Here is a 27,883-nt window from a genome sequence, read left to right on the forward strand (position 1 = left end):
TGTTGCACATAGTATTACTGCGGTCTTCTGCCCTACTAAATTAATTTGAATCTATAAACTTGACATTCTTTAATCATTATTGCACTATTAAAATAACCAACAACACTTGTTTTCAATTTTGTATCTCTTCTTTACTGCTAAGCACCTGTTCTGTTTCAATGTGATTTTTAATCTGAAATGGACTCTTGTTTCCCACAAGTCCCTGCAGTCCTGCGTCTCCCTATTGTCAACAAGAGCCCCAACCTGGTGGCGGATACTAGTGACCACGGTGAGGGCAACAGTGATGGCTGCACTGACCACTAAACACTGCTGCACCTTGTCCTGTATACTATACACACAACAACAAGGCACAAGGGCCCAAGGCTTACTTGCTGCATTGAAAGTGAACTTGAAACAAAATAAGCTTATTTTGTTGACTTGATTTCTTTTGACATGATTTCTCAATGAGCGTCACTTATTTTCCTTTTCAACCCTAAAACCTGTCCATCTTGAATTTTACATGTTGTTTTGTTGTCTGAATGAAGCTATACTCCATCTTTATAGCCTTGCTAGTGTGAAAGCACTCTTGTTTGTTTATCAATCCCACATGAATCTGATTTATTCAGCTTTAGTTCCAGTACACATTTTTCCACAACGCCAAGTAAGTCTCGGCTGCCTCTACACCCTTCGTTGTAGTTTGAGAACCCCTGTTTAAGCTATTTTCTGCAAATAAAAAAGTGCTTACAACTCCCAAAACAGCTTTCAGTGCAACAGCATTCATTTTAACCTGATCTTAACATTACAGCTCATCTCAGCGTTCTTGTTGCTATAGCTTTCTTGGCTTTTTTTTGGACTTTCATACTGATCTCTCTGTCCTCACATTAGTGTAGTTATGTGCACAAAGTGTGTGTGTGTGTGTGTGTGTGTGTGTGTGTGTGTGTGTGTGTGTGTGTGTGTGTGTGTGTGTGTGTGTGTGTGTGTATATATATAAGGTTATGCTTCTGACCATCTTTGGTCTCAGCAGATGTATTCTGGCGGACCTTTTTCCTCTTTAAAGAGCACAAGAGATATTACTCATCAAGCAATCTCTGATCTTTCAGCAGCCAGCAAAAAGGCCACCGAGTTCTTCAGTGAGGATGGCCAGAGCAGATGGATCACAACTGTGTATGAATATGAGTCAGATGATGAGGGTGAAGAACTGATCTCTTCTCCGCCTCTTGCTGCGCTCTGTCCTCAGATAAACCCATGGACCTGAAACAAGACAAGGAGTCCGTCTTGAATCTATTCCCTCTGGTCACAGCCAAGCCCAAGCAAGAGCGCAGACAGCAGCAGACAACCACCTCTGCCCCAGCAGTAAACAGTACGAGTAACACAACTTTAATGTATCTTAGGAGGAACTGTATGACTCATAGTCACAACTGCTTTCATACCTGAAGGCAATTGAGTATTTCCATGAATGTGAGAAATTCAAATTGCCTACCTCCATGAATGTAAGAAAATGTGATTGAAAATGTTTTGTGACTTTGAGTCAATGATGCACTTGATAATAAGAGATATTGGTGATGCAGCTTGCAGGTGTGTAAAGTAGTAAGGTAGGAAGAATGAAAGGAATATTAAGAGGCAGACAAAGAGCCTGAGCGCAGGCCAAAACAGGTTCTGGGCTGGCCGGTTTTTGAGGACAGAGAGAGCTTCCAGGGACTGCTGGCACATCAAACTAATCCCAACTCCTTTCTTCTGTTTCGCTATTCAGCAACCCGTTTTGACATAAATGAAAACTCCTCCATATTCCGGCCCTTGCCTGCGTCAGAGGTAGACATCATGGGCAAGAAGCGCTTTGTGGGTAAGATTTCTTAATGGCCGTTTTACATCTCCACTGCAGTTTTTATCACTGAAATCATCAGCTCGCTTACTCAATACTACTGCATAAATAACCAAAAGAGCGTGCATAAATGAATACCTGCCATTTTTATTGTACACGTCTACAGCTCCACATGTGATCTACAAGACCGATAAGAAGCCAGATGAGCCATGCTCCATCACCTCCTCCCTCTCTTACTTCCCTGACGAGGAGGGAAGTGATCAGAATGTGACTGGTCCTCCCCGCATCCCCCCCTCCAACCTTACTGTGGTTACTGTGGAGGGCTGCCCGTCTTTTGTCATTCTTGACTGGCAGAAATCTGACAACGAAACCAGAGGTACGATAAATACTAATAAAATTGGCTGACATTTAAGAAAAGGAGACAGAACTGAGGGTTAAAGACTTATTCAGCTACGCTCTCAGCTTCCCAAATGCCTTTGGTCAGTCTTTTACCCATTAGTGAAGCTAACATACAAACCCTTTATCGTGCCTCAAGATCTCACATCTCTCTCATCAAAATATCTCATCATGTTGAACTGTCAGATTTAACTGGTCACAAAGTTAAGAGGTTGTGTAATTTGGATCTGTTCATAGTTGAAATATAAAATTTGTGTTATCAAAAGCACACTGATATTCCTGCTCCTTTCATCAGAGTATGAAGTTGTATCCACCACTAAAGGACCAAATGGAGAGGAGGTGTCCGTACTGACGACCAACCAGACACACACAGCCGTGGAGAATCTTAAACCAGAGAGCAGGTATGTGACTCAGACATTATTATGTCAGACAGCTCATGTAATGTAAAAATGGGACAGGCTATCTTAACATTAATCTTCCAGTTGGTCAGGTACTCTTACTGTGTCTAGTTTGGAAACAACCACCAGCTTACATTACCATTACCAAGGCTTTCCATACTGTATAAACATTTGCTTAAAGATTCCCTGTGGAGTTTTTGACCTCTAGTAGCGCTATGGAGCAGTTTTCCTTTCTTTTTTCTCCAGCATCTCTGCTTTATTGGATAGCGATAGCTTAGAGAGAGAGACAGGAAAGGTTGGGGATAGAGAGGAGATGACATACAGCAAAGGGGCCAGGCTTGAATCAAACCAAGGCAGCTATGGTAAGGACTCAGCCTTGATGCATGCACTCTACCAGGTGAGCTACCAGAGCACCCTATAGCAATTCATAATGTAATAATCTTAATGTGATAAAAGCTCATAATGTAAAAATCAGCACATACTGTAAGAAAACCCTGAGGGCTTAATGTAATAACAGTTTTGTGCATAATGTGTCATGTGTCAATGTGTGTGTAAAACTAGAAGGGTTCCTATGCTTTAGGAAAACGAGGGTTTCTTACATTATGTGCTGATTATTACATTATGAGCTTTTATTACATTTAAGTTATGCAGAGTTATTACATTAGGCACTGTTAATAAATTATGAGATGCTACATGCCCCTATGAAGCAGTTTTTCTATGAGCGGTTCTCTGTTTGTCTCGTGCACACGCCCGAGGACGCACACGCATGCACGTGAAACGATACACATTCCTGTGATCAGTGTCACACTATTCAACAGGTGGCGATAACATGTCAAGAGAAAGACACTAATGCGCCAACAAAGGCAGTAAAGAAGAAGAGATATTGCTTGTAAACATGGATGCAAACAACACAGGTTTCAAACTTTTAAGAACAATGGCTTTGCAAGTGTTTTATAAAAAATAAAATGCATTCATCATCTTGTTAGAACTCAAGAATACACACAATGTGTTGGGTAGTAACACATTACTTTTGTTTGTTTATAAGAAAACTCCACGGGGCACCTTTAACAAATACTGTATGCTTGAACTGCTGGCGGATTACATTAGTAAGGTTCATTGTAGATCTCATCAAAAGAGGAGTTTTAAATGGCACTGAAAGGCTATTAGTGTGCTGCTTTTAAAGGTATGTTCAGATTGACTAGGACTTCTTATAGTAAATTATGTTTAGTTTTGCAAATACAAAATGGCCAAAGCTGAGGAAATCTGGGTGGAGAGGTTCACTGAGTTTTTAATTACATCTCAGCATCTGGAGTCTCAAAACTCACCAGAGCCCTCCCCTAGGCTGGGTTTGCTGGCCCAACTATTGCCTGGACATCTGAATGCAGCACATGGAATAACCATCAGGTGTGTGTGTGTGTGTGTGTGTGTGTGTGTGTGTGTGTGTGTGTGTGTGTGTGTGTGTGTGTGTGTGTGTGTGTGTGTGTGTGTGTGTGTGTGTGTGTGTGTGTGAGAGAAAGACCCATTCTTAGTTGTCAAAGGCATAACAATATTATGTGTCCCAGTTCTGGAGGTTGGGAGGAATTTAGATTGAAAACTCCTCAAAGTGTGGATTATGCCTTTTATTCTCTTTTCTTCTATTTTATTTCAGTTACGAATTCACAGTAACACCAAAGAATGAGCTGGGAACAGGACCCTCCAGTGATCCTGTGTCTTTTAGCACGGAATCAGGCAAGTTTTACAAAACATATAATCCACTAAAGTCATATAGATGAAATTCTTGATAAACCCTTATGTGTTTGCTCTGACAGAAGACACTTATTAGTTGCATGTTAATGCCACTTAATACGTTCCTAATCATCAGGCAGTGATTAGCATTGCTTTGAATCTCAGAAGGTGGGCTATTAAGCAGTTGTTAGTCTAATGATTTCAACATGGCACAATGGGGTCTGACTGATTAAGACTCATGGATCTTGTCAGCTCACCAGCTGTCCTCCAAGGCTCATTTCTAACGGAGGCATATCATCCACCTGGACTGGAGAACTCTGAACAAAACTAAATGCGCACCAATCGTAAAGCAGTTGAAGTGCAGCCCTGGGTTGTTCAAATGTTGTGATTTTAAACTCACAATGACAACACTAAGAGGGTAGTGCTCTATTTAATTGGCCTCCTGCCCAATCAAAGCCCAGCTTGTTGGAGCTGACTGTAAATACTATGCCAAATGGGCTCTGATACAAGTCTGGCTTTGTTGTAGCACAATGTCTCAAGATGTCTTATGACCGTGTTTATTCTAAGTTGTTTTGATGACGTTATTCATTGCAACTTTCTCTCATGTAGCGGATCCACGAGTGAGCGAACATGTTTCAGGTGAATATTGTCTTTTTCTCTTCTTATCAGTGTGAGCAAAATTAAGCTTTTTTTAAAATGTTTAACCTTCACTGGTTTTGGGTCCTATGTATACAGACAACAAATAGTAGATTAAGCCTTTTCCTTTTTCACAGGCAAAGACGCCATCTGGACTCAGTTCCCATTTAAATCCGATGACTACTCTGAATGCAATGGAAAGCAGTATGTGAAGAGAACTTGGTACCGAAAATTTGTGGGCATTCAGCTCTGCAACTCCTTGAGATACAAGATTTACCTGAGTGACTCTCTGAATGGTAATTATAAACTGAAATATTAGTGAGCTAAACAGCTGCTTAGGGAACGCAGGGGCCATCAGCAAATTATAAATCACTTTCAAAAACGTTGCATCTCCAAAATGTCACCTCTGTGGGAACCTACTTGTTTTAGTTGGCTAACAGTGCATACAATATTTTGCGTTATTATAAGGGGTTGAAATTGGCATCAACCGAAGAGGAATATGCAGTTATTGATTTATTTTAAAGGGTTTGCTTGAACCCAAAAAATGGCCTGTCCATTAATAAGTTTGAAGATCTTCAATTCCCAGATGGCATATAAAAAATATATTGCCACAACAGTAGCAACACATATTCCAAGAGGACATTACCTCAGGAGCCCGCCTAGCCACTAAATTAAAAACAATGTTTTTAATACAGTGTATTAACAAACAAATAAAAGGCCAAACATAAGTGATGCATCTGAAAATGGGACCAATAAAACAGGCAATAAATATGAAATTAAACTTGAAAATGATGTCAAAACTACAACCAATATCTTAGAAAACATGTATAACGTGACATTTTTATGACATACTATAAAATGTCTTTTTATGAATTGTTTTATGACTTTTCATGGCATACTATACTATGACATGTTTTATGAAAGTTTGAGTTTTTATGACTTTATTATGACATACTATACTATGACATTTTATAACATTTTCATGACATACTACACTTTGACTTTTTTATGACCTTTTATGACATACTATATTATGACATTTTATGACTATTATAACATGCTATACTATATTTTATGGCTTTTTATAACATAGTATACTGTTTTATTTTTATTTTATGACTTTATTACACTATACTAAGGCATTTTAATGATTTTTTTATGAAATACTTTACTATGACATTTTATGATTTTTTTTCATGACATACTACTATGACTTTTTATGACATACTATACTATGACATTTTTATGGTATACTATACTGTGACATTTTTTATGGCATTCTCATGACATACTTTTTTATGACTTTCTTATAACATACTACACTTACTTTTTATGGAATTTGTATGGCATACCATGACATTCTCATGACATACTCATTCTCATGACATACTATGTCATTTTCATGACATATTATATTTTAATGACATGTTTATGACATGTTTATGACATACTTTGACATTTTTATGGCATACTACACTATGACTTTACGACTTACTATACTATGACATTTTATGATTTTTTTCATGACATACTATACTATGACATTTTTATGGCATACTATACTTTTACATTTTTATGACTTTTAAATGGCATACTATACTATGACATTTTTATGATGTTTTACGACATACTATACTATGCCATTTTTTATGATGTTTTTATGGCATTTATATGACATATTATACTATGACATTTTTATAACTTTTAATGGCATTCTAAACTATGATGAGACATTTGTACTCAAACTATGCTGTAGAGAATCTTTGCATCCTTAACTGTCATAAACGTGTTGATCCTGTTCCTGTCATTGGCAGTAATGCTTTTAAATCAACCCACAACAGCATGAGACAAAACACTGGCCACTTAAACAGTTAAAAGCTTCCTAGTCAACTGGCAAGACTTAAGTGTCCTGAGAATAAAATAACTTGGACTGTCTTTTTAACTCAGCATAACCATTTTCTAGCCAGAATTTTATTTCCTCTGTATTCCATGTAGGGAAGTTTTACAACATTGGAGATCAGACGGGGCACGGTGAGGACCATTGTCAGTTTGTAGACTCCTTTCTGGATGGACGGACCGGCACCCAGATGTTTGCTGACCAGCTACCGAGCAGGCCAGGTATTTTGGTTAGCTATAACCATTAACAGATCATATTTAATCTTTATTATGTAGACTCTTATCTCTCTTCTGTGTCCTTGTACCAGGATTTTATAGAGCGATGAGACAGGAACCTGTCAACTTTGGAGAGATTGGAGGGAAGTCACATGTTACTTACGTAGGCTGGTACGAGTGTGGCACGCCCATCCCTGGGAAGTGGTAAGACCCCACAGGGCTGTCCAGGAAGGATGACTTTCTTGGTCGGGAAGAAGACGTCTCACTAAGCCTGAAGGGAGGTTGGCCTTTCTTTCATGTTACCATGGACACTGTACCATAGTAGACACCATGGGTCTGTCTCGTTGAACTCAGCCTATTCTCCCAGGTATGAACATGTAGGAATATTAAATGTCCCAAAATTCTATTGAGTGCATTTGTACCATTGGTCTTAATTTCTGTATTTATCAAAAATGCATTCAGCGAAGGAATGCAGGGGTTTGAGTGTTGAATATGCAGTAATCACAGAGAAAATGTTGGGAAGCTGGCTCCCAAAGTGTAATAACTTGTATGATATTATTTATCAAAGGGGATTGCTATTGAATATTCTGTGTGTGCTCGGGCTTTTGAGATGAGAAAGTAAAACTCATTCACAATACTTGCATTTCACACACAAATTGTGTCATTTGTATACAGAAAGGTGCCAATCATACTTTCAGTGTACATTTGGACTATGTAAAATACAAGTACACACAGACATGCAGAATTGACCTTCTGCTAGCCCTAAGGGATTATTAGCAGTTGCAGTTTGCACAGTATTAAGCCTTTGTTTATATATGTATATGGTGTGAAATACAGTATGTATACCAGGGATCATATAGTTTGATACATTTCAGGTACAAGATAAAACAGCTTTTAGCCAAATTGTTGATTTATTATAAGAAAAACAAAGCTTGAGTGTTTCTATGGGGTCACTTGGAAAGATTAATGTATTTTTAATGCTTGTGCAGACTTGTCATATATTTTATAAAAGAATAAAATATATATAAAAAATATAAACTGAGCTTCAATGTGGAAATGACATAATTTATGTTTTGTTTTCAAACTCACAACAAAGTGTACATAAAGCTATAAATCATTGGAGAGAAATTGTTAGGTTTCTTCCACATCTGTCATGACTACGGTTGTTTTTGATGCACCATGTATGTTTTCAGCAATAAATCTTGTTTTTTATATTTACTGATATTCATTTATATTTGACTTCAATGACTTATGTTTAAGGTGAATTCTCGGTAATTCTCTTTTTTCCCCAAGAGTCAGATGAGATGATTGATATGCACCATGGATGTACTGTTTTAGATATGCACTCTATGAAGTTACTATTAGCAGCCAGCTAACTTAGCTTAGCACAAAAACAGGAAATGCAGGAAAAACAGTTAGCCACGCTCGGTCAACAAAATCAGTCTACAAGCTCCTCTAAAGCTCACTAATAAACACATCTCTTTTGTTTAATCTGAACAAAACCCAAAGTGTAAAAATTATAATTTCAACATTTTTGGGGGTTTTGTGCCAAAGCCAAACTATCGAGACCAGTTGCCAGGCAACCAGTAGGGACTCATACATACGAGCATACATACATGAGAATAGTACCAATCTCTCTCTGCAAGAAAGCTAATAGACTAAGCACATTTCCCAAATGTCTGTTTTTGTGCTTCAATTTTGATTTGAATTGGATCAAACACATCAGGGTGAAGGATGTAATACGGACTTCAAGACCAGAGGTAGACATTAGCTAACCATAATACATTTCTAACATTGTGCCAACTGTACCGATATTACAGACTATTAACATCTAAAGAGAATGATTTCGGTTTGGCACAGACTAGGAGAAGTGCAATGCTAAACACACTTCTCTTAATTATTTTTTACTAAACCCTATGCACTAAATTCTTCACACTCAGTGACAGTTTGACATATAATACCAACATACTCCCATGCCACATGTCCTAGCCAACCACAACCCACAGGCAGGAAAACAAAATGGGAATACCAGCATTACTAGAGTTTTCCAAATCTGGATGGGGGAGAAGAGAAAGAGAGAAGCCAAACTTAACAGAGACATGAACTCAGAAACCACAAAGTGAAAAAGAGTGTTAAGAGAAAGACAGCAAGACAATGCGCAGGCCAAGAGCAATGAAATATCAAAACAAAAAGATAAAAGTCTTCAACTGGGTCTCAATCATTTATTAGGTTCAAGAAAAAAAATGTTACAGTTTATACATAAACAACTAATCTCACTTGAGGGTGGAATTTGATTTAATAGTAAAAACCAGTGATAAGATAAAGAGAGGAATACCAAGCTTTACTGGAGATGATATAATTAGCTAAACAAAAGAAGCTTTATTTATGACACTGGGATCTACTTCTCCCATAAGCCTTCAGTTAGCTAGTGTTCCCAACATGGGGCAGTTTCATTGACACATCATTAATACCGACATGGTGGTGAAATTGATAAAATCAAAAAAAAAAAAAAAAAACTAAACAAAGAACAAAATAAACGACAAAAAAGGGGTAACTTTTCATTTAGATAGTGTCTTATAAATGCATCTATACATAGTTAACTCAACACAAGCAGTTGAGATGTCGGTCATGTAAGACACAAATGCAGAATACGGATGCTGACCTCACTTGCAAAATGAAGCGTTACCATGAAAAGAACAACAAACAGTTTGTGCAACAGCCTGTTTTGGTCACCCAGGTGTGTGCATACAGACCGGTTACATGTTTATGGATACAAGAGGGCAGAGCAGACATTGCTGATGAGACAGGAGAAGAGGGGAAAATAACACAAGGAACATACACCTGGGCCAGAGTAGAGTGGTGTGTTGAAGAGACAGCATACAAACAATAACCATCAGACGGGTGGGGTTGCTTGTTTCATATTTGGACTTGATATTTGTACGGGGGGGTTGGGATGTGTGTAAGGATTAGTAACATCCGCTATCCTTTTTTACCGATACCCAGGGCCTGGCTGAGTATAGCCCTGGCCGTAAGGGGGGCGGTTGCGAGCGTACGGGTTAGCAGATCCTGGTGGAGGGGTGACAGTGTTGCCTGGAGGCGGGGTGTATCCTGGGCGGGGTTGGTACCCAGAGCCGGGCTGAGAGCTGGGCGGCAGGCTGTAGTTGGCAGGCTGGGTGGCCTGGGATGTATAGTTTTGGGGAGGGAAGCCTCCTTGATACTGCTGGGCTCCCTGAGTTGGATGGGGCTGCTGCTGGCCACCCTGGAAACCCGGAGCTGGAGCCGGAGCCGGAGCTGGACCGGAGGCTGGAGCCTGGGAGGAGGGAGGCGCGTAGTTCTGAAACTGCTGCTGCTGCTGTGGCTGTGGCGGGCCAGGCTGAGGGGCACCGGGCTGAGTGCTGTATCCTGCAGAGAGGGAGAAAAGGAGGGAGTCTCTTTAATTCACTCTAGAGAGGAAAGAGAATCCCCTGACTTTACAACACAGCAGTTACCTTTTTTCCACTTATATTCTGACCATTTTTACTCTTACCAGAGTATTGCATATTGTACTGCTGCTGCTGCTGAGGTGGGGCACCTGGTTGCTGAGGCGGGTATCCACCTGGAGCCTGGTACTGCTGATAAACCTGACCTGAAGAGACAGGGACAAGCATAATCCTTACACAGATAGAACCAAACAAATAAGATAGCCACTACTAATATGAGCCATTATCCATTACATCTTAATCTATGGTCCCATTTACACTTTCAAGTATCTTGTATCCAGTTAAAATCCAGATGTGATTTAATACACATGCGTCTCAGTTGGCCAGATCATGGTTTTTCCAGGCTACATGCAACTCAAGGTCACTCCAGGGTGGCAGTAATGCATGGCAGCCTGTTTGGTAATCGCCAATATATACCAAAGGAATTTCTGCACGTAGGAAGTTACAACAATTAACAGTTGGCAATAACAGATAGCTGGCAAACAACTATCCACCACCGAGCCTTCTGTATGTGTTTAAATTTGGAGCAGCTATTCGACTGCTCCTTTTAGTGCCATTATCACAGGGAAAAGATCGTGCAGAGTCTCTTCCACAGACCACCTACTGACGTAGTTACAGTTGGGTGGAGTAAAGATTACGTATAGGTCTTGGAAAGCCAGATGCATTAAAACCTTTTTAACATCTGGCTAGAATACAATCAGGTGGCAAATTCATCTTGGAAGCTTCTTGGTTGCAGTTACACTTTGCTTTTTTTCTATCACATAGCTATTCAAGATGCATGAAGTTAAGTGTAAATGGGGTCTCTGTATCTTCACAGAAACACCTGTGCATCTTGACAGAAAAAAACACAGAAACACATGTGCATCTTTCACACACAACTGCTTCAATAAAAAGCTGCAACCACTTTGATACAACTATTTGTTGCTAAAAAGCCCAGTATCCAGAGACATCTCTTTATGGGACGATACAGTAGAATTGGCTCAGAGCTAGAGAACAGCATGCAGATATCGAGAAGAAAAAAAAAAAAAAAAAAAAACACACTTACACAAAGTAAAGGATGCAAAACTGAAGCTGAAATATGTATCCTCTATTGAGACACTAAGGCACATTATAGACATCCATAACTCTGGCCAGGAGTTGTTCTCTGCACAACCAGACACATCTATGTTTGCAGACAGTGACTTCCTGCTGCACATTTATTCACTTTGACTTCACCGGTCCACTGCATCCATGCACACGTGGAAGATGGCCGCCACCATCATCTCACTACACTACAGCTACAGTCGTCTCATGTTCCACTTATTAGCAACATTTAAATAGCATGAAGAGTAATCAGGGATACCTTTCTTGACATTGATGCTGTTTTTATGTTTTAAAAACATGGAAACAATTTTTCCTTGTTATTTTAAATTTGCTCATCATGTTTTCCGTTGAATGCCTGAATGTTCAGCAGACAACCGAACACTTGGCAAACTCGTGTTCTCCCTTAACAAGGCCTACATTTTACTCCCAAATCTCCTGCCTGGCATATAAATTTGGGTAACGACACATGAAAAGCAAAGCGAAAGAGAAGGCATAATAAAATAGGGCCGCCCCAGGGTTCACTGGTTTTTCAAGCGCTGGTAAAACTGGTGCTGATTTTCCACTCATTTGGGAGGGCTGACATGACACTTTACAATACTTGACAGTCTGAACAAAGCAAAGCTAAAGAGACTCTATGAAATGATGTACTGTCAGAGAACCTCAATGCACTCCTTAATAACTCCCTCTTTTTCATATCCAATAATTTAAAACATTCAAAGTAGCACACACAGTACATTACAAATAAAATGATTGTACTAAAAGGAAATTGACTTTGAAGCTGAGGCTCAATGAACCAGCAAGTCATATTACTTTACTATTGCACTGGTCTGGGAGACACTTGACAACTAAATGTTTAGCTAGAAACAGGGTATCTCTTAAGTGTCTTTTTATAAGCATTGAAGTGATGTGGCAACCATCTGTTATCTCACTGACAGCACCTTTAACATGAACACCATGGTCTTTATTGTGTGACAAGGCATGTTTGTTAAATTGGCTTCTTCTCCTGTTCTCCTTGGCCTGTAATCCATCATGACTGTTATGCAAGAGTATGAAAGGATGCATGGCTGTTAGACCCCTTTGGCTGGGGAGTTCATTTCACTCCAGTGTAGCCAAGAGGTCAACTATGAGCCTGCTGAGTGCTCACGGGACAAACGACTAGGGTCTCACTGAAGACAGAGCCGCAATGCTTCAGAAGAAAAACCCCAAGTTGGGAAAATTATGTTTATTGGAACAATGAAGCATTTGGTTGTAGTTCTGACCTTTAAAATGCCTCAAAAAGGAGTCATGAGAACAAGGTCCTATATTTAAATAAACATTTCACACCAAACACACTTCTGCCCATCTGATAAAGAGCCGTATGCAAATGTCCTCAGCCGTTGATACATACATGTGTTTAGAGTTTCTGCCTTTCTTGCACACATATTGCCAAGGTTCTATCAACATCTGACAGACAACAGGTTGAAATCTTTACCATCTGCTTATGGATCTTGTTAGCAGCATTCTTATGGTAACAAGTAACCTAAGCTTGCATTGAAAGTGCGCTTAAGGCTAGCTTTAAAAGGCTACACATGCTGAGTTGGCATCCGATCTCAGTGTATTAGCTTTTATAAATTCTTGTGCATCAACTGGCTGTTCTAATTTGCCTTGAGGCGGTTATACTGACAAATAGTCTGCAGCCAGAGACAGGAATAATGTGAGGGTTGAGCGGGAGATGAGGATGGGCAAGATCTAGTTTAATGTCTTTGTGTGCCAAACATCTGCAGCCTTGGAAGTAAGAAAATAGACGAAGAAAAGAAACTGACGAGAGGGCAAACAATTCGTTGCTACGCTAGGCTTGGAGATGTATCTATCAACTTGTTACAAGATGACAAGACGGTATCTAGCAAGAGCTGCCAATGTGTATAATAACAATACTTAACTGATCTCTGTGGGGAAATTATCTTTTTACTTGGTACAGAAAGATTCCCTGGAGCTGGTACAAAGGCTTGCTCAACTTAAGCAGGGTTAACGCCTGCTCACACAGGGGCTTTAGTTTAATAATGGGTGGTCAGCCTTTTTAATACCACACATCCAGTAGCCTTGAAATAGCCCTTTATCACAACACCTGTATTGTCCAAATATGTTTGTTTGAACTTATATTAAACTGGATGTAATTTAACATTAATCATAGGGGTGTGCAAAAAAAATCGATTCACATTCAAATCGCGCTTCAAGGTCTACCGATTCAAAATAAATTATTTTTTATTTTAATTTTTATTGTATGTCTACTGCAATCACATGGGAAAATTAACTACATTTACATACTGTGAATAGTTGTTTTTTTAAATTCGAAAAATCGATTTTGAGTCAAATCTTGAGCCTAAAAATCAATATTGAATCGGGACATTTTCTGAATCGTGCACCCCTAATTAATTATATAAAAAGGGGATATTGTTACAATAACTTTTTCATACAGGACAGTGATCCTGGCATTCTCTTTTTTCGGTAGGATTGGTGAAGCTCATACCGAGTCTGATTCAATACTTGTATATACTTAAATGTTGATTAAATATGTGTACATTGCATATATATGCATTATTTTTCCACATCCAAATATTGAAAGTTCTGGTAAAAAAATTATTGACATTGTATGAAAGACTGGGAACAACTCCTGAAATCAGCCCGATCGGTTTACATTTACATCTCTACTTTTATCCTCATTACTTTTAGTGATTTATTTCAACTTCTCGTCCTACTTCTGCTTCACACTCTCTTAATCGCATCACGTGTTACTGTTAAGACCTTACGACTGACTCAAGGTTTTTGCTAAGCTATTTCACAATCTTTCCACATACCATCTGGCACAGACATGATGATGAGAATAATAAAAGAAGCAAGAGGAAAAATACATGTGATGAGTATTTGCACACAACCATCACAGATCCAGAGAGATATAGTACGAGCAACTTAAAACTATTGCTCAACAATAACAATTCCACAAAAACATGCCTCTGTGATAGCATCCCTGCATCAACACATCTATTTAAGTCTGGAAAACCAGTCAGAACCACACATCAGATAAGCAAAAACAAGTTAATCATTGTTTCTCCTAGCCCTCGTGTTATGGAGGGTAAAGAAAGAACCATAAGCAGCTTGCTGTCGAGCTGGCTAACTCCGTGACTGAATAAGTCTTCATTTAGAGCAACAAAACTCTAATAGAGACCTACGGATAGGCCCTGCAACGCCAACCTGGCCAAACCACAAACCACCAGTTAAATGGAAGTAGTCATACCACATGTGTACAGAGAATCGGTGTTGCAGGTGTGGTCAGGAGTCAGCAGATCGCTCTGAGAATGAGTTATGGCTCTCACAGGGTGCAATGAAAAGGCATCTTCTTTGCTCCAATGATCTCCTCATTTAGCGAAGCCAAACCACTAACCGAAAACAATCTGATCCACTAACAGCAACACGGCCAACAATAAAATATGCCTCCTTCTGTGGCTGCACCTGCCTGGGCCTTTCTTCACAACAACAGGAGAAACAAGCCACAGAATTCCCTCATGTAAGGTAAGATATTTGGATAAAGAAAATGGACATGCAAGATTGGCACAGAAGACCATTTCCCAGAATGTTATTGCGATGAGAAAATTAAGTAAAATAAGTTGCGTTTGTTTTTGCCAACATACTGCCTGATCCTTTGTTCATTTATCTTCATCCAAGCCTTGGGTTTGGGTCCAACATGTCCGTGTTAAAGATCGCACACCGGGGTGAGCTATGATAAAGTCTCTGCTGAGTAAGATAAACCCTAAATCCATGGATACTCCTGTTTACAGAGTGTTGATTAAGATTCCACAGCGGTGAGAGTCATCATTTCTCATTCAATGAAACTTCTGCTTCAACAGCAGAATGGATCGGATTCCCTAAATCAAGGAACAAGCATTTGCTTAAAGTACATGCAGTCAATTCAGTTTCATTCAGTTTCATTCAGTTTGCTCTTCTCATATGATAACAACATTCTTCACTCTATTAACATTTCACCTAATCGAATAGCTGGCAGGGCATAAGTAATCCTGTCTGCAGTGTTTCCTCTAGAATTTTTTTCAGCAGCAGGGGTGGGGGAGTTGAACGTCAAAAAGTAACGTTACCTGAAAACAGCGTGTAGTTACTTTCTAGCATCTCACATCACACTTTCAGTCACTATGACCACTTCTACGGTCAGAAACATTGTGCCAAAATATTAACAATAACGTCGCTGTCAACGGGCTTATCTGCTAATGTTAGCTACCGACTGTTACCTTGAAACCATCCAGCAAATAGATGGTACCGTAGGGTTCCGTTACCTGAATTTTACACACAGTTTAACAACAAAACAAAACGCTGAGTGAACATTACTAGCTATGTTTTTCATGTTGGTTTTGAGCGGTATGCACCCCCACTAACCTGGAAAACGGTACCTAAACAGTAACTTTAATACAGCATTCACTAACGTTAGCTTCTTGTCTCATCTGAGGTCTGATAAACAGTAAATTCATCAAAGTCAGTGTCCACAATGCTATTTTCCAATAAATAGTAACTGTCATATTTCACGGGACCCGCGTGAGTGAGGATTTCACATCGCAGCTTTTGTCGCTGTTTGTCACTTTGCCTAAGATGGAGTGACAAGTAGTATTCGCCGTGTTGTTTATTTGGTTGCCATGACTTTGCGAGTGATGACGTCCTGTCACTGTTCCAGTTGCTCACCCTAAAGGGGAGAGAGAGCGGATGACAGTTCGCTTGAGTTCAGTAGAGCAGACGGCTGTGCAGAGTCGTGTAATTACGACTTTGTGACTTTTCATAAACAGCTGAAGGAGCGGCGGTGCGCGGTGTACATATTGGAAACCCTGTTGTGCGTCTGCCCTATTTCTGATACCGTGGCGGCAGAAATTATACTATGTTGAATTATACTATGTTGATTTACCGTGGCGGCCCGCCACGGTAAATCAACATAGAGGAAACACTGTCTGTAATCCAATGGGAAATAAAAAGAAGGTAAGTAGAATTTGATCAACAGCACAATTGTAGTGTAATAGGGTCTGGTGCATTATTTGATTTATCTGTCATAGAAATACTAAATTACACTTGAACTGAAGTAATTCTTTTCAGAGTGGACACAGTCAAGCAAGGCATGAAATGACATCTCGCAAACAGTAGGACTACACTTACTGTGGCAATGGCTGCACATGTTCTTGGAGTAAATCCTTTAGTCAGTTATGAAGAAAGGAAAGGCCGTCGTTTTGCATAACAGGCCTGCCGTGTATGTATTGTATAAATGGCCACAGTCGAGACAGGACTAAGCACATATAAACAACATAATACAAACTGCAGTTTGTAGTATCTATAATTTAGTATGTTTTACGGTCATAATTTTTTATTTATTTGAAGGGTTTTTACTGCGGTACGGTGTGTGTGGACCTGGACCCTGAGACGATGCACAGCTTTTTGGGGGATTGTCTCTTCTTTTGTATTTATGTATTGCTTCTATGTATTTTTTTCTCCGACAAATTTATTTCCTTCTTTGGATAAAAAAAAAAAACGTAAATTTGATAAAAATGTTTTAATTCTACACAAATCTGCACATTAAAAAAATATTATAACCCTGACTAATTTATGAATTATGGCAACAACTTGAGATGAGAGAAACATATTGGTCTGGCTGGTGGACTGTTATATCTACTGCAAGAATCAATACTACTAATGCAGAATGTTTTAAAGATTAATTATTTGGCCTGTAAATCAAATCTTACCAACTAGCAGATGTATTTTTGGTGTGTCCTAGGAAGAAATACTAAAAAAAAAAAAAAAAAAAAAAAAAAAAAAAAAAAAAAAAAAGAGCCTGGACCAGTAGTTTAGGCCAACACATTTAAACTTGCTCAACAGGGGGTGATATTTTTTATGAGGCTAGATTGGTGTTGATGTTGGAAAAACATCCCATATAACAGCACCACTGTAAAAGTAAATGTAAAATCACTTAACCATCCATACTCCCTGTGGTAATTAGGACATTATCCCATAATGCAATCTTTCTACACAACCCTGCCTCAGACTATGTGTCTGCTTGTGTGTTCACCAAATATTGTGTATTAAATATGGCTTATGTGCATTTGGGAAATTTCTTGGGAGACACAGTAGCTGTGTGTGCATGTGTCTCACCATCCATGCCAGCTGGGGGTCCCTGCTGTACTCCTGCATAGGGAGCCTGTGGTTGGGGGGGGCACCACTGGCTGAGGGGCTGCAGACGAGGAGGAGGCAATGCTGTCAGGGGTTCCTGAGCGCTCCTCTGGTGCAACTGCTGGGGGAGCTACTCACAGGCACAGAGGAGATATGAATTCTTTACTTAACAACTATACACTGAAACAAATAAACTAAAAACAAAAAGCGTTTTCTATTTTTTACAGTTGAATAGGACACAATACCTGGGGCCTGGTCCTCGCTGAGGCCAAAAGCGGAGATGACATTCTTGCTGACCTCATCCTGGTTTTTTAACGGGTCGAAGGCTGACATGCTGGCTGCACTGACTGGAGTGGCATGTTTCACTGTGTGGTCTGCTGCCAAAACTTTGCCTTCACGTCCATCCACTGCTTCTAGAAACACAGCCACAAAAATGTTTAAAAACCAGCTCTGACAAAGACAAAATGTGGCAATAATGCAATGCATGTATATGCAACATTTTGCACTCTCAGCATGGTGCCAGATTACAAACTACAGGTCATCCCCGTTTACTTCGGTCTTTGATTCCAGCCAAATCACATATGAATACGTACTTTTTCAGGAGAGTACAGAATTAAAAAGTTACAGCTAACAGAGAATAATAAATATGTTTTAAAACAGCAGCCTCCTACCACACTGTAATAGGAAAACACATGTCATCACAGTTATGATGACAAGGAAAGGGTGTATTTCTGTTTAAGATGTGTGTATTAGGGCTGCACAATTAATCACAATCACGATTTTGGCTTCCCACGATCAAATTTTCGTTATCGAGCGATATTTAAAATGCGTCATCCCGTTCATAGAGCGCTCCTTATCAAAGGTTTTGCAAAGCCAATCTAGCACTCCATAAACCGCTGTCTGATCACGTGCCTCCATGAGCCAATCGGAGTTGTTCCCTGCACCGCGCAGCTTAGTTTCTAGATGTAGACCGTCACAGAGGACAGAGTAATGTGAGGAAAATTCCACAACAGGTAGCAGTCGGTCATCATAAGCCGGTCACGATGTTTACCAGTTTACCAGTAAACGCAACATTTTATCCCGTCTGTTTTGTTTTTCAGACAACAGCAGTGACCATAGTGCTACTTTGTGTCTTTTAGCTCATAGCTTTAGCAGCAGACTGTTGGACGTCCCGCTGCTGGAATCCTCTCCCGTGAAATACAGTCACACTACACCGTTTAGCTGTCAGCATTTTAGCCGTGTTTAATCCAGTTACTACTGTGGCTAACGGTAGGCTAACGTTACCTGCTGTGTAACGTCTTATTAGTGTTTAATGTGGCTAACGGTAGGCTAACGTTACCTGCTGTGTAACGTGTTATTAGTGTTTACTAGCGTGACATGCAGCGATGTTTATGTTGCCTCTAACGTGGGTTTCGGAGCATCAGAGCGCAACGCAGACATGTAAGTGGCAGTGTAATGAGCCACCGAAATCCACGTTGCTATTTCGGCAAACGTGCATGTATGAAAAACGGTCGCACAACAGCTGAAACGGCATACTCCTTCACACTAACTTTCAATAAAAGGAGGAATGTAGCACAATATGGATGTATTAGCAGGAATGTAGCACAATATGGATGTAAAAGCAGTTATAATTAGCCTATGTGACAGTACAATTTGTTTTGGTTAAAATCAACAAATAATCGGGATAATTAATCGTGATCTCAGTATTGATCAAAATAATCGTGATTATCATTTTGGCCATAATCGTGCAGCCCTAGTGTGTATGTGTGTGAGTGACCACAATCAAACTGGACTGAACCAGTATGTATGCTGTTTATAACTAAAACTACAGATGTAGTGTATAATGCCAGACAAATCTTTATATTAAAACAAGTCATTAAATTATTACAACTATGACTGAACCTTATAAATTGCCTGAGTTTGGTGCCAGTATCCATGTGGGATATAGATCTTACAATTTTGGCAGCGAGCATTGGGAATATATACAAGTGGTATTTGTTAAGGAGGCCATGCGATCCCCATCATTGGGATTAAAAGACCTAACAGGCGAGATTTGTTATCTTAAAAACAAAACCCAAAGAAAAATCAAACCACCTGGAGTGAGAGAGAGTGTGTGTGTGTGTGTGTGTACATATGGCATTAACTACTAGGGCAGAATGTTTCTTGTGGATCCAACATGTTTGTCTATAATACTTATACACATGTTAGAGTTGTTGATTTTCAATTTAAAATCTTAGTTTCAAAAGTATGTGTCTGTTTTTCATTAATAGGCAGTTCCTATGTTACAACAATTCAAATAGCAGTTGTGCACACACAAAAGAAAAGACTGCAAATGCAAAATGTTATTATGAGATTATAATCCCGGCAGACATTGGCTTTTTAAGATGATGCTGATATCGTTATTTGACAGTTTAAAAAATCTGACAATGACATATCGGCATAACATAAACTTCTTGATATGGATCCCTTAGATTTGATTTTTTTTGACCAAGCAGGACATTTACAGCTGAAAAATCAACTTGTCAGTGCTCTCTGGTGGACAACTATGAAAGGTGACAATGTTTCTAAATGACCTTAAACTTAGTTCTTTATTGCAATTCCTTGTTACATATAGGCCTAACATATACACACTGATACTGATATTAGAGATGCACCAATTACAACTTTCTAGGCCGATTCCGATTTTCATTGAGTTAGGCCAGCAGATACCGATTTTAGCCGATTCAGATTTCATTTTTTCTAACCACTTTACAGCATCTTTTCTTTAATAGAACATTTTGCACAGAACATAGAACATCTTTTGAACAGATAATGGATCACTATAAAATAGAACTATATAAATTACTCCTGGTGTGGGAAATTCACACACATCTAAAGTGCAATGTTAGAACCATTTCCTTCTTTTCACATCCAATATCCAACTAAAAAAAAATGTGATTTTGGTTTTTGGTGTTGTCCCTCCACGCCCTACTTTTTCCTGCAGGTGTTGTTGCATATTGAAAACTTGTGACAAACAGCTGACATGTTGCAAGTTAATTCACGAGGTTCCCTACATGTGCGAAAATAGTGCGGACACGCGCTTCACACCACGAGCGGGTACGTGCGACAGCGGAAAAATTGAGAGGAAGGGAAAAAGAGACTGTGCTGTCGCGTTCGTTTGTGCGTGCGTCCTTGAGAACTGTAACTCGTATAACTTATGTTGTCAGTTAATTGTAGCATTGACCGGCATGAAATCGGCATATGTCAGACTGACCTGCCGGTCACGTGAAAACCGGCCAGTCTATTGGTGCATCTCTAACTGATGTGTCTGCAATAAGCTAATATCGGCTGATTTGTCGGTCTAGCTCTAACATGTATGTGGGTGTGCATGTGTATGGGAGTGCTTACCACTGTACGGTGCTGTAGCAGCCAGACCAGGCTCTGTGGGGGGCTCCAAGCTATCCAGGAGGTTGTTGACTTTATTCCTGAGCTCAATTAGCTCCCTGCGCAGGTACTTCACCTGACTAGACTCCAAAGGCCGTGGCTGACCATTCACTGCAGGTAACAAAAGATGAAGAGAGTGGACATAAGTGAGTAAATTAATACATTTTTTGTTGTTCGATCTCAAGGAGGGTGAATGATAGAATTTGACTCCTGATTCTGTTTGATTCTGACCTGCGGCCCTTTGCTGCATCTCTCTCTCTCATCTTTAAAAAAAAAATATCTAAAGCTGGGTCATCAGCACAACTATTACACAGAAAAATCTGCTAATGTAAAATAAACACAATGGATACTCATAATTCTGCAGCTCATTAGATTATAAATGATGACCTGTCCCAATTCTGTTGGCTCCACACTCTGAATACCTAGGATTACAGAGATCATCTATCACATGGTTGAATCCACAAAGCCATTCACAATAGAAGCCAGGCTGACAGCGGGACTGAGAGCTTCATTATCACCAGCGAACAATGGAGCTGTGGAATACTGAGCAAAACAGTGCTGGTTTTCCATGCTTACGGTACTTAATTAAATAAAATTAAAACATAGGTGCATTATTACAATGTCAACCTACAGGACACAGGACAAAAGTCCTCACAATCTTTGACCGTATGTGACGCACCACACAGGTCACTTTACCTTCTTTAAACCCTCATTTCCCCACTACTAATTGACTGAGGAGTGAAATTTCCATTTAAAAAGAATGAATGTGAGAATGGAGATCGCCAGACATTCCATTCTTACACAAGTTCCTCTGTTTGAGTGGAGAATGCTGAACAGAGATGCATGGGGTCATGAGGCACTATGCTGAGACACAGGCTGCCACGAGATTCCAGCTACTCTTGCTCCTTTTGAATCTTGACACATGTCTGACAATATCAGTTCCACATGAGGTCATGACATGTAATCATGTGACAGGACTCAGATTTGATTGGGAGGAAGTAAGAAAAATAAAAACCTTACAGCTCCCTGGCTAATTATAGCAGCATCAGTAGGACTGACTGACTTGGATCACAGCACAGGAAACAACATCATGTTATCATTACAGATCCACGAGTAGAGTGTCTAACTTTGCGTGAGCCATTTTGAGTTTCAAATCTTGAAAAGAGTATTAGATGTAACATGCACATCCATGGTGTGCTATGGTTTTGAGTATGTTTTTTTTCACCCAATACCTGATAGCAATATACTGTAGACTCAACATCTTTCTAAATATCTAAGTTTAACTTTTATTTAGGCCTATATTCCCATACCACAACCTTATTTCCTGGCAGGAAGGAACACAGCTTGGACTATCCAACAGCCAAACACTGGGATATAGTTCTGACTTTAAATGAATAACATTTACAGGAAATGGAATTGATGAAATTAATAAAAACACATGTAATGTAGAAATGGCCTGCCAGGAGACATAATCAGGGTATTTTGACCTGTTTTTTGATGTATATATGGCCTTAAATGGGCATGTAAAGAAAACTATCCCAGATGGCATGTCTGATCAGTACGTATCAATGTCAGTTGGAATCTGTTCCAGCCCCCTGCGACCCTTCAAAGAATAAGCTGCGGGTGTAGCTAACTGATGGAATATACTAGTGATGTTACCCGTGAACCATGTATCAAAGAAATGAACCAATTTGGAATGGAGCTTTGTATCGGAGCTTGAGTCGTTTTGTGATAATCACGTGACCAGTGACGTCCGAAGCTTCGTTTCACACACACGTGACTGCTTCAAAGTTGAATTCAAAAGCTTTAAAGTTGCGCGACACGGGGCGTGCCTTTGTGGGTTGTTGCGGTAGGAGAGTCAGAGTCAGGAGAGTTAGTGAATAGAGAGATTATTATAGCGAGTAGAGTGTTCATAGAAAGTGTATAGCCAGTAGAAAGTTTATAGCAAGTAGAAAGTTCATAGCGAGTAGAGTTTATAGTAGAGAGTTTATTGCAAGTAAGTTTATAGCAAGTAGAGAGTTTATAAAAGAGAGTTTCCCTCCCAAATTGATGTATTTGTTTACAAACACAAGACACGTTCGCAACCAAAATCCTAACTTTGTTTTTGGTTTTTTTGTGGAGAAGGCAATTAAATTTTTATTTATGCAAGGTCCCAAATAGGTTTAGTTATTTAGGTCATTATTTATTTATCCATGAATTCAAACCTTTTTTAGATACAATTTTTAATGCCAACAAATTCTTTAAGTTACTAAAACCTAATCCATTTAGTAGTTTTTTTTTTTTTTCACAAAATGCATTATTAGTTTAAATAATTAATTAATTAATTAATAACATGGTGAGAGAGCATGTATATATATTTATTGTTTGTTAATGTCCAGTTTCTATCAATGTTTAGTAACCAGCCCAGACAGAGAACATAATTTAACCATAAAGCTGCATGTACATGCCATGTAGTTACTGGGGTCGCCTTGTTTTTAAGTATTCCTATTCGAGCAATGATCAAAACCATACTCTTGGTCTAGTATTTATCGGTTAATACTTTCAACACAACTTTATGCAACGTATTGTTACTAGAAAAAAGAAACCGGCCTCAATCTGACATATTAGGGTGAGGCTAACTGGTTGCTTGGTTAATGTTATTAATGTTTATATGACCTACTAAATAACTGGATTTAGCTGGGCTGGTACATATTTAAGATAAAGATTACACATCAGTATAACTGGCACAGAGGGCTTTTACATCCATCCACTGCCTGTCACTTTGTTTGCTGAACCAGCACTAAGAAGTGCATTGAAATTCCACCCCAAATTAGTCAGAAGGGAGTGTAGACAACTTTCATTCGGACAGAGAACAGCTGAGGTTTGTTGTGTGAAACTGCCCTCCAGTGACTGGTTGTTGTAACAGCTGATGTGAAACATCTGGGTCTACAGTTTATCATTGTGATGAAGCTATCACATAAATTAGACATCTACTGGCTTTAAGTTTGCATTCCTCAAAGCAAGATTCTATGAAGGGGCAACAGAAAGGAAATTATTTAATATCTTACCAAACAAAGTCAGTTTGAGTATTCTACTGCACTGGATGGCGAAGGAGAGGTCAGAGCTGTCAAAGATGGTGATGAGATCATCATCTAGAATATGGGAAAAGAGAGACCAGATGATTTACTGTAAGGAAAATTAACTCTACCAATGAAAAGATAAGATAGCTAAGGTACCCAAAAACCTTGGAATTACATGGTCAAGTGACCAAGTTACTTGGTCACGTAATTAGTATCAAAAACTTAAATAAGCTGGCCTGAAGAAATATTGTCAACATTCACACTTTGACCCTTGAGACCAATCAGGGACAATAGGCCCATGTCCTGACTCACCTTCATCCTTGTATTTGATGGCAACCTCGTCATTACTCTGCAGCTTTCCCCTGAAGACACGCTGCATCATCAGCACTAGCTCGTCATAAGTAATGTCTTCGTTATGAATCGGGATGCGTCTGATGTCATCGCCTAACTGGGCTTTGATGATCAGCTTCCCACTCAGGTCCAGCTGGCCGTTCATGGTGCCGTCCGACCTCTTCTGCTCCCACCACTTAACAGGGTCAGAAGAGAGGTAGATTTAAATATAACCAACAAGCCTGTTGTTCTAGCTTTCCTTCTCAATGCTGATTGGAGCCTATAATATGACTTTGATCATATGTTGATTATTACAGAAGAAAGGTTATCATTCATAAAGATTCAAGATTCAATACTGAGTTGCTAAGAGTTTGGTAAAGTGTGCTTGTTACACAAAAACAGAAGACATTCATAGCAGGACAGTTAATACACATGGAAACACATAGAAATTACTAATATTTGATCTAATAGTCTATCTCAATCTTTAACAATGAAGCTATCTCCCTACAGGATACTGGTGTGTTTTATAAAGTCTATTTATACCGTTTATAATCTAGGGTAATTCAGTCATGGCTAGGGCTGGGCGATAAAACGATAACAATAAGTCTTGCGGTAGACACGTAATCTATATCAATAGAAAATGCACTCGATAAAACGTTCGATAACTTGTTTTTCTTCATCAGAAGAAACCAGAGGTTGTGAAGCAAGTTGCATCACAATCACCATTAACATCGCTGTCTCGTGTTCTTCAATAACAGAACCGGCGTGGAGTGATACGTGGAAAGTGAGTGCTGCAGCGAGCGAGGAAATTGTTGATAAAACAAAGTCAGTATGGCAGTTTTTGGGGATTTTATAAGTCTGACCGTAGACAGACCAATGTCGTCAGACCGTCGTCCCCACCAACACTGGTACTACCACAAACTTGTTTTACCACCTTAGCCGAGCTCACAAATTGGAGCAAAAGCCGTATTCGCCATCAACGTCCAACAACATCTGCAGCTGCTACACCGCACAAGCAGCAGACCGCCATGGAGAGGTACTCCGCATTAGCGCCTTACTAAACGCTACAAAGAAATAACGGAGGCAGACATGCTGAGCACTGTCCAGAAGCCAGGTTACCAACCTAGCACTAAACCTGCAGAAAATAGTTCCTTCTCAGGTTTCTTATATTTAACATTTTGCACCATTGTATTACACTTTAAGCATTTCTTACTTATTCTTTAATTTTGCACCTTAATGTTAAGAGATAATTGTTAAGTGTTCATTGTGATTTTAGACCTATGTTTACATTTTAATTATTTGAGTGTTTTCCATGGTTGTGTTGATATTTCTACTTTTATAACGGAGGGGATTATAATCAGAGGAAGGTTAAGTTTAAAATAAAAATGTTTAAATTTAATATATTTTTCTCCTGGTCCTTATTTTAAATAGGTCATAAAAAATATCAATAATTATCGATATCGACCGATATGAAACACTTATATCGTGATACAGTTTTCAGCCATATCGCCCAGCCATAGTCATGCCTTTGCAGTAACAGTATCACTCAGTTTGACTGGAATATAGGGTCTAAGGGTCAAACATCACCCTGTGAGGTGGCAAAGACAACTCTAAGATATCACAGACTTTGAACCAAAATATCAACCAGTTTGATAAGATAATCAAAGCTTTCAACTATGTTTTTTTGGATCTTTTAGAAAAATATGTGATCATTTGTATAATAGAAAGGTGAAACTCAGTTTTTTTTTTGCATACCTACATCTGCAGTTACTTACATCTTATATACATTCAGTTAAGTTAGTCTCAACAGTATATGATAAATTACCGTTGGAGCAGTAAGATTAGCTATGGCATTACCTGCTTATGTTCTAGGCTGGACATTATTTTCCAGAAATGCTACAATGAAAGCCCATTTCCACTAATGTGAGGGAAAAAAAAATCATTATAATGAGAAACCTTTCAAAATAATGAGTTAGTATCTCGAAATAATGAGTTAGTATCTCAAAATAATGACTAGTATATTTATAAATATAGTATAAATAGTATATTTTAAAATAAGGTAATCATTTTTGAGATACTAACTCATCATTTTGAGATACTAAGTTATTATTTTGAGATGCTAAGTCGTTGGTATGAGATACTAGGTCAATATTATCAGATACTAAGTAAATTGTTTTGAGATACTAAGTCATATTTACATACTAAGTCATTATTTGGAGATACTATCTCATTTTTTAGAGTTTCTCATTATGACAGGATCTTTCACATTGGCGGAAATGGGCTTCCACAGCTTGTCCTAGCCAGATGAATAATTGGCTGGATGCTAGGGATTGTGTGGTAGCTAACGTTTAGCATTCAGTTATATGTGAAATAGGGACAACAACAAACTGATATTCTACAGATATCAGCTATACAAAATGTTTGGTGAAAGGTTTGGTACATGGGAATTACACGTTTAAAATGTCATTGAAGTGTAGCTAACGCGGATTGTAAAAGACGCTCAATCGCACAGTCATCTGTCAATGGCCCATAAACAGCTAACGTTGAGTTAGTAACTGCTAGGCCGTTTCATCCTTGCCCTGTTAACGGTGACACTATTAACAATGAATGTGAAGTTAAAAGAAATAACGTAGTTAATCTTCCATTGTATAATTCCATGAATTGCAATAAAGTAGCTCGCCTTAATTTCACTTTAAAGCAATCGGCCGGCTAAAAGCGGTTTCATGTGTAACAACTTGTAACAGCTAGCGTTACCTTTAGCGATAATTGCCTTTCAGAGCTTACGTTAGGTAAAACAGCATATTTTTAACACAGTAATGTATCAACTTCGCCTTCCTTAACATCAGAAAAGAATGGTATCGGTTATTTTTGTAAATAACTTCCAAAGAATCAGTGTCGACACCTGTTTGGGCGAGCTAGCATAGCGTTAGCTCCTTGCGTAGCGAACGTAACATTAGTAGTTGCTAGCTAGAAAGATAACCACTCAAACAGTGAGATAATAGAAACTGATGTGTGGTTAATAAATCATTATATACCTGGACCCAAAACGAAAGAAAGTATTTTACCTCAATCAGACGACTTGACCACGCTGTTTCACAGGTTTTCCCAAACCGTGAAAATAAAATCTGTTAGCTAGCTTAGCGGCTAGACCCGGGTGCCAGCATCAGGAAGTGTCCTCCAAGACTGTCAACGTCAACCAGTACGTGGCATTCATGGTGCGCAGCCGCAGACCATCAGGAACAAAGTACATTGTGATCA

The 27,883-nt window shown here is 39.1% G+C and overlaps 2 protein-coding genes across 4 annotated transcripts in view; one reads left to right on the forward strand and one right to left on the reverse strand.

Moving 5' to 3' along the window:
- Positions 1-8,279, forward strand: part of abi3bpa (ABI family, member 3 (NESH) binding protein a) — a 30,073-nt gene extending 21,794 nt beyond the window's left edge. For all 3 annotated transcript variants that reach the window (XM_028591433.1, XM_028591435.1, XM_028591434.1), the window contains 10 exons: positions 200-268; positions 1,217-1,339; positions 1,730-1,819; positions 1,965-2,174; positions 2,490-2,595; positions 4,241-4,320; positions 4,927-4,956; positions 5,091-5,249; positions 6,949-7,071; positions 7,158-8,279. In XM_028591433.1, the coding sequence (XP_028447234.1) occupies positions 200-268; positions 1,217-1,339; positions 1,730-1,819; positions 1,965-2,174; positions 2,490-2,595; positions 4,241-4,320; positions 4,927-4,956; positions 5,091-5,249; positions 6,949-7,071; positions 7,158-7,273 (1,106 nt within the window). In that variant the 3' untranslated portion in view covers positions 7,274-8,279. The remainder of the gene's footprint in view (positions 1-199; positions 269-1,216; positions 1,340-1,729; positions 1,820-1,964; positions 2,175-2,489; positions 2,596-4,240; positions 4,321-4,926; positions 4,957-5,090; positions 5,250-6,948; positions 7,072-7,157) is intronic.
- Positions 8,280-9,267: 988 nt separating this feature from the next.
- On the reverse strand, positions 9,268-27,871 carry tfg (trafficking from ER to golgi regulator). The gene is given in 9 exon segments (XM_028592074.1): positions 9,268-10,467; positions 10,592-10,690; positions 17,796-17,856; positions 17,858-17,943; positions 18,059-18,226; positions 21,201-21,347; positions 24,284-24,367; positions 24,608-24,821; positions 27,691-27,871. Coding segments are annotated over 8 exon segments (1,242 nt in total). The 5' UTR covers positions 24,792-24,821; positions 27,691-27,871; the 3' UTR covers positions 9,268-10,054.
- Between the last annotated feature and the right edge of the window lie 12 nt (positions 27,872-27,883).

The sequence above is a fragment of the Perca flavescens genome, chromosome 11, assembly GCF_004354835.1.
Source record: "Perca flavescens isolate YP-PL-M2 chromosome 11, PFLA_1.0, whole genome shotgun sequence".
Lineage (NCBI taxonomy): Eukaryota > Metazoa > Chordata > Actinopteri > Perciformes > Percidae > Perca > Perca flavescens.